The sequence below is a fragment of the Narcine bancroftii genome, chromosome 3 (assembly GCF_036971445.1).
Source record: "Narcine bancroftii isolate sNarBan1 chromosome 3, sNarBan1.hap1, whole genome shotgun sequence".
Taxonomy (NCBI): Eukaryota; Metazoa; Chordata; class Chondrichthyes; order Torpediniformes; family Narcinidae; genus Narcine; species Narcine bancroftii.
Window position 1 is genome coordinate 328333370 of NC_091471.1, and position 7429 is coordinate 328340798.

Sequence of the window (7429 nt, forward strand, 5' to 3'; positions counted from 1 at the left end):
TCCCCTCCTCCCCCCCCCCCTCCTCCCCCCCCTCCCCCTCCCCCCCCCCCTCTCCTCCCCCTCTCCTCCCCCCTCTCCTCCCCCTCTCCTCCCCCCTCTCCTCCCCCTCTCCTCCCCCTCCTCCCCCTCTCCTCCCCCCTCTCCTCCCCCCTCTCCTCCCCCCTCTCCTCCCCCCTCTCCTCCCCCCTCTCCTCCCCCCTCTCCTCCCCCCTCTCCTCCCCCCTCTCCTCCCCCCTCTCCTCCCCTCTCCTCCCCCCTCTCCTCCCCCCTCTCCTCCCCCCTCTCCTCCCCCCTCTCCTCCCCTCTCCTCCCCCCTCTCCTCCCCCCTCTCCTCCCCCCTCTCCTCCCCCCTCTCCTCCCCCTCTCCTCTCCCCCTCTCCTCCCCCCTCTCCTCCCCCCTCTCCTCCCCCCTCTCCTCTCCTCCCTTCCCTCTTTCCTTCCTGCAGCTGGAGTGGGACATGAAGCTTTGGTGGCCTCACACCGAGGCTCTCGTTGCCTTTCTTCTAGGTTACCAGGTCAGCAGGGACCCTCAGATGCTCGACTGCTTCCGACAGGTCTTCCAGTACACCTTCAGCCACGTGAGTAACCCCCTTCCAGCACCTCCACCCATCCCCTGTGAGGGGTCTCAGACCAGTTCCCAGCTTTGCAGATGGACGGAGCTGCTCCCCATGCCCATTCCGGACCATGGCTGCGCTCTCGATGAGTGATCATGGGAGTGGACCACCCGGCACCTCACACCTCTCCCCCCTCCAGCTATGCCCATGGCAGTGATAACCCTACCTTCCAACTGTGTGCGCTGGTAATATCCTTTCTTCTCTCCCCCCCCACCCCCCCAACCCTTTGTGCCTTATCCACGTCGAGTCACGTTTATCATGGGTTAGTGTGAGAGGAAACTGGTGCCCCCGGGGGAAAACCCACATTTTCTTTCTTCTTTTCTTTGGCTTGGCTTCGCGGACGAAGATTTATGGAGGGGTATGTCCATGTCTGCTGCAGGCTCGTTGGTGACTGACGAGTCCGATGCGGGACAGGCAGGCACGGTTGCAGCGGTTGCAAGGGAAAATTGGTTGGTTGGGGTTGGGTGTTGGGTTTTTCCTCCTTTGTCTTTTATCAGTGAGGTGGGCTCTGCAGTTTTCTTCAAAGGAGGTTGCTGCCCGCTGAACTGTGAGGTGCCAAGATGAACGGTTGGAGGCGATATCAGCCCACTGGCGGTGGTCAATGTGGCAGGCACCAAGAGATTTCTTTAAGCAGTCCTTGTACCTCTTCTTTGGTGGCCAGTGGAGAGCTCGCCATAGAACACGATCTTGGGAAGGCGATGGTCCTCCATTCTGGAAACGTGACCCACCCAGCACAGTTGGGTCTTCAGCAGCATGAATTCGATGCTTGCGGACTCTGCCAGCTCGAGTACTTCGATGTTGGTGATGAAGTCATTCCAGTGAATGTTGAGGATGGAGCGGAGACAGCGCTGATGGAAGCGTTCTAGGAGCCGTAGGTGATGCCGGTAGAGGACCCATGATTCGGAGCCGAAAAGGAGCGTGGGTATGACAACGGCTCTGTACACGCTGATCTTTGTGTGTTTCTTCAGGTGGTTGTTTTTCCAGACTCTTTCGTGTAGTCTTCCAAAGGCGCTATTTGCCTTGGCGAGTCTGTCTATCTCTTTGTCGATCCTTGCATCAGATGAAATGGTGCAGCTGAGGTAGGTAAACTGGTTGACCGTTTTGAGTTCAGTGTGCCCGATGGAGATGTGGGGGGGGCTGGTGGTCATGGTGGGGAGCTGGCTGATGGAGGACCTCAGTTTTCTTCAGGCTGACTTCCAGGCCAAACATTTTGGCAGTTTCCGCAAAACAGGACGTCATGCGCTGGAGAGCTGGCTCTGAATGGGCAACTAAAGCGGCATCGTCTACAAAGAGTAGTTCACGGACAAGTTGCTCTTGTGTCTTGGTGTGAGCTTGCAGGTGCCTCAGATTGAAGAAACTGCCATCCGTGCGGTACCGGATGTAAACAGCGTCTTCATTGTTGAAGTGTTTCATGGCTTGTTTCAGCATCATGCTGAAGAAGATAGTAAAGAGGGTTGGTGCGAGGACGCAGCCTTGCTTCACGCCGTTGTCAATGGAGAAGGGTTCGGAGAGCTCATTGCTGTATCTGACCTGACCTTGTTGGTTTTCGTGCAGTTGGATAACCATGTTGAGGAACTTGGGGGGGCATCCGAGGTGCTGTAGTATTTGCCAAAGCCCTTTCCTGCTCACGGTGTCAAAGGCTTTGGTGAGGTCAACAAAAGTAATGTAGAGTCCTTTGTTTTGTTCTCTGCACTTTTCTTGGAGCTGTCTGAAGGCAAAGACCATGTCAGTAGTTCCTCTGTTTGCGCAAAAGCCACACTGTGATTCTGGGAGGACATTTTTGGCGACACTAGGTATCAGTCTATTAAGGAGAATCCTAGCGAAGATTTTGCCTGCAATGGAGAGCAGTGTAATTCCCCTGTAGATAGAGCAGTTTGATTTCTCGCCTTTTTTTTGTACAGGGTGATGATGATGGCATCACGAAGGTCCTGAGGCAGCTTTCCTTGGTCCCAGCAGAGCATGAAAAACTCATGCAGTTTGGCATGCAGAGCTTTGCCGCCAGCCTTCCAGACCTCTGGGGGGACTCCATCCATACCTGCTGCTTTGCCACCTTTCAGTTGTTCAATTGCCTTGTATGTCTCTTCCTGGGTAAGGACCTCATCCAGCTCTAGCCTCAAGGGTTGTTGAGGGAGCTGGAGCAGGGCGAATTCTTGGATTGAGCGGTTGGTACTGAAAAGGGATTGGAAGTGTTCTGACCATCGATTGAGGATGGAGATCTTGTCGCTGAGGAGGATTTCGCCATCTGAGCTGCGCAGAGGGGTTTGGACTTGGGGTGAGGGGCCGTACACAGCCTTTAGAGCCTCGTAGAAACCCCTGAAGTCGCCAATGTCCGCGCTGAGCTGGGTTCGTTTGGCGAGGCTAGTCCACCACTTATTTTGGATCTCCCGGAGTTTGCGCTGAAGATGGCTGCATGCGAGACGGAAGGCTTGTTTTTTCTCTGGCAAGGAGGCTTTGCAAGGTGAGTCTGGTGGGCAGCTCACTTCTTTGCCAGCAGCTTCTGGATTTCCCGGTTGTTTTCGTCAAACCAGTCCTTGTTTTTCCTGGAAGAGAAGCCCAGTACCTCTTCAGTGGATTGCAGTATGGCCGTTTTCAGCTGATTCCAGAGGGTTTCAGGAGACGTGTCCGTGAGGCAGTTTACATCCTCGAGCCTTGCTTGGAGGTTTGCCTGGAAGTTTCCTCTCACTACGTCTGACTGCAAGTTTCCAACATTGAACCTCTTTCTGGGGGCACCACTGTTCTTGAACTTTGGCTTGAAGTGAAGGTTGAGCTTGCAGCCAACAAGCCGGTGGTCAGTGTGGCATTCCGCGCTGGGCATGACCCTGGTTTGGAGGACATCTCGTTTGTCTCTTCCTCGCACCAGAACGTAGTCCAGGAGGTGCCAGTGTTTGGATTGGGGATGCATCCAGGTAGTCTTCAGGCTGTCTCTCTGCTGGAAAAGGGTGTTAGTAATGACAAGCCGCTGTTCTGCGCAGAGTTCCAACAGAAGGCGCCCGTTGTCATTGCACTTGCCGACACCATGCTTGCCAAGGATTCCTGGCCAGGTTTCTGAGTCTTTGCCGACGCAAGCATAGACATAGATACGGGGGGAACGTGCAAACTCCTTACAGAAAGTGCAGGGATTCGAACCCCCATCCTGATCGCTGATGCTGTAACAGTGTTGCGCTGACTGCTAGGGCAACCGGGCTGCCCCATGATAATAAATTCTGATTCAATTCTACAGAGAGATGTAAACCGTCCCTTTTCCTCACTGTGCCTATAGCAACATGATTCGTGATTCGCTGATGTTTGTCTTGCAGTTCCCAGACCCAGAACACGGCGAATGGTATGGCTACCTGAACCGGCAGGGGGATGTCACACACACGTTCAAGGGCGGCCCCTACAAAGGTGAGAGCCCCTCCACTCACCGATGGTTGGCGCAGCCTTCTCAGGCGCACTGTGTTCGCTCACTCTTGTCTTTCCTCCCCTCTCAGGCTGCTTCCACCTGCCTCGCTGCCTGTACCTCTGTGAGACCATTCTGGACGATCTGCTGGCAGAATGCCAAGGGTCCTGAAGGCTTCATCCTGAAGCTGAGGGAAGGGCACGTTGTCAAATCCGTGGGAAAACCTGTCTTTGAAATCCGCTGAGGTTCACTTTCTTCCCAATGGACTTGTTCACACTGTACAAGGTAGCAGTGCAGAGGGAGGTTCACTCTGTGTCTGACCCAGGGGAGCATGTGACGGGACAGTGCGGAAGGAGCTTCACTTTGTGTCTTATCCGGGGAGTGTGTGACGGGACGGTGCAGAAGGAGCTTCACTCTGTGTCTGACCCCGGGGAGTGTGCGATGGGATTGTGCGGAAGGAGCTTCACTCTTCATCTGACCCCGGGGAGTGTGTGATGGGATGGTGTGGAGAGGGAGCTTCAATCTATGTCTGACTCCTTTTTACCTTTGAGAAAGGTAGTTTATTCACTGATTACAAAAAAAAGTCATGTTGGTACAGATTGTAACAATCTTGCATTATTTAAGGTACACACTATTTACATGTTGTAATGCTGCCTTTACCATCCAGAACACACTCGAACCTCTGTGATGCCCACCAGTCCCGGAAATCCCCCATTGTACCCGTGTAAGCTGCATGCGTGACACGCAGGCTCGGACGTCACCTCGGGGAGATGGGAAAGGCAGTCAGCCCTGGCCTGCAGCCTGGACCCCCGGATGGCGAACAGGGCCAGGTGCAAACTGACCCCCCACATTCCTGAGCGACCCACTCCCCTCCCCCTTTTCCTCACTGGGTGACCGAAGATCAGGACCACGAGGGCTGAGGAGCGGCCCCTTCAGATATTCAAATAGAGGCTGCAATTTCTCAAGCTCTGTGGATATATAGAAAAAGGCTCCTTCAACTCTTTTAGTTTGTGCTGAACCATTTCTTGTGTTTACCTTACTGATCTGCACCCAGTCTGTACCCCTGCCATCCACGGACCCGTCCAAAATTGAGCCCACATTCACCACTTCAGCTCGTTCCACACTCCCAACACTCTTTGTGAAGAGGTTCCCCCAAAACGTTTCCCCTTTCACCCTTAACCCATGTCCTCTGGTTTGGATCTCACCCTCCCTCAGTGGAAAAAGCTGACCTAAATTTACTCTGCCTGTCCCCCTCATAATTTTAAACACATTGATCAAATCTCTTCATTCTTCTACTCTCCAGGGAATAAAGTCCCAACCCATCTAATCTTTCCTGGTAACTCAGTTCTTGAAGTCCGGGCAACACCCAGTAAATCTTCTCTACACTTGTTCAATCTTATTGATATCTTTCTTGTAGTTCGGTGACCAAAACTTTTCACACAGTTCTCCAAATCTGGCCTCACCATTATCTTAAATAACTTTATCATAACATCCCAACTCCTGTAGATTACTAAATACTTTGATTTATGAAGACCAAGTAAAATATAGGTTGGCTTTTTCCACTGAGGGTCGGTGAGATAAAAACCGAGGGCGTGGGTTAAGGGGGAATGTGAGGGGGGAAACTCTTCACCACCTCAGCTCGTTTCACACTCCCACCACTTGCTGCGTGAAGTTCCTCCCTAAACCTTTTACCCTTTCACCCATGTCCTCTGGTTTGTATCTCATTGACCCTCTGGAAAAAGCCGTTCACTCCGTCTATGGTGCACTGTCTCCTCTAAGCCACCAGGGAGTGCAGCGCTAATTATTCAGGTGCTGGAGCTGAGAAAATGCCGGTCATTTTTCTGTATCCTCTCTCTGGACCTGTCACACCTAAATTGTGTCCCTCCTCATGACGTGAATGGGGTAAGGAAGATATGAATAGGGCTTACTCTATTGAGCACTAAGCCAAGATGAAAGAAATATGTGAATTCCATAGTGATAGATTAGACATTAACATTTCAGTGGATAACTGGTACAATAAAACATACAAAATATATAATATGACAAAGTATTGCACTCACTATCATAAAATATAATTATCTAAAAGATGGGAATCATGTATTTTACCAATTTAAAACTAATTATCTGCTTACCAAATGTGAAGTTTCACAAGAATTTCCACAAAGGCATAATGTTTTCAGGGGTCTGAAGCCACTCATGTCCTGTTGTCTGTTGAACTGGAGGAGGTCCGTGTAGTTTAAGAGCCCTTTTCTCACTGCCGCCCCAGTTAATTGGCTGTGCAGTGTCCTGGTTAAAGAAGCCGTTTCCACTGGGCCACTTTTAACTGGGACACAAACTGCTTTCCCCGCTGATTGGGAATAGGAGGGTCTACCTTCAACTGTAGTCCCGGGATGCAACTCGAAGTTTTCCCACTGGATTTATCGGCCTGCTGTAGGGTTTGAGGCCGTCAGTCCCCAGCGTGATTTGAAGCTGGCGCACTAGATCCTTAACCGTTTAATGGGCTGTCGATTCCTGGGACCAGGTTCCAGTGGAAAAGGGGCTTAAGAAACATAAGTGCTGAGACATGATTTATGAGAATTCTTGAGCATGTTGTTGTTATCACTTGATAGAGTTATCATACTCTAGAGTTTGTGTGACTGAATCCACTCTTACACTCAAGTTGCCTTTATTTGTCATTCTTGCCATAACTACTAATGCACTGCATGGTAAAGATGAGATAAATAGGAGTTTAATATTGCATCATGCACGATATATTAGTACATGTATGTTCTAGGAATGGATGGTTGGGGGGGGGGTGATGGTGGGTGAAAACTGTTGTCCAATCTGGACGTAAGGGCCTGAGTGCTACGGTACCTCCTACCAGATGGTGGAAAGGATAAAGGTTTAATGTGAGAGGTGTGTGGAGTCCTCCACAGTGTTATTTGCCTTCCTCCTGCATCGGGTTTTGTCGATGCCCGTGAAGGTTGGAAGAGAGACCCAAATGATCTTCTCTGCTGACTCCACTCTCCTCTTGCAGGGTCGTGTGGTCTGAGGGGGTACAGCTTCCCAACCAGGCAGTGATGCAGTTGCACAGGATGCTCTCAATGCATCCTCTGTAGAATGTAATGAGGATGGAGGGTGGGAGATGTAGTGAGGATGGGGGGGAGGGGATGGGAGATGAAGTTTCCTCAGCCTTTGCAGGAAATAGAGGCGCTGCTGGGCTTTCTTGACTGTGGAACTGGTGTTGAGGGACCAGGTGAGATTCTATGTCAAGTGCACTCCAAGAAACCTGGCACTCTTGACGACCTTAGTGGTTGAGCTGTCACTGGTCAGTAGAGAGTGACTCCCCCAGGGTCCCTCCTGAAGTCGTCAACCTTCTCGTAAACATTCAGATACAGGTTGTTGGCTCTGCTCCAGTCAGCTAGCGAATGCACCTCATCTCGGTACGCTGACTCAT

The 7429-nt window shown here is 51.6% G+C and overlaps 1 protein-coding gene across 1 annotated transcript; it reads left to right on the plus strand.

Annotated features, from left to right (window-relative positions):
• The first annotated feature begins 448 nt into the window (after window positions 1-448).
• renbp (renin binding protein) lies at window positions 449-6737 on the plus strand. Its single transcript, XM_069929182.1, has 3 exons — window positions 449-578; window positions 3911-3998; window positions 4085-6737. The coding sequence occupies exons 1-3, from the start codon at window positions 459-461 to the stop codon at window positions 4162-4164; spliced, it is 288 nt and encodes a 95-aa protein (XP_069785283.1). The 5' UTR covers window positions 449-458; the 3' UTR covers window positions 4165-6737.
• The last annotated feature ends 692 nt before the right edge of the window (window positions 6738-7429 follow it).

Coding starts and splice junctions, on each gene's coding strand:
- renbp (XM_069929182.1), top strand. CDS start 459: ATGAAGCTTTGGTGGCCTCACACCGAGGCTCTCGTTGCCTTTCTTCTA. Junction 579..3,910: donor TCCAGTACACCTTCAGCCAC/GTGAGTAACCCC, acceptor TTTGTCTTGCAG/TTCCCAGACCCAGAACACGG. Junction 3,999..4,084: donor CAAGGGCGGCCCCTACAAAG/GTGAGAGCCCCT, acceptor CTCCCCTCTCAG/GCTGCTTCCACCTGCCTCGC.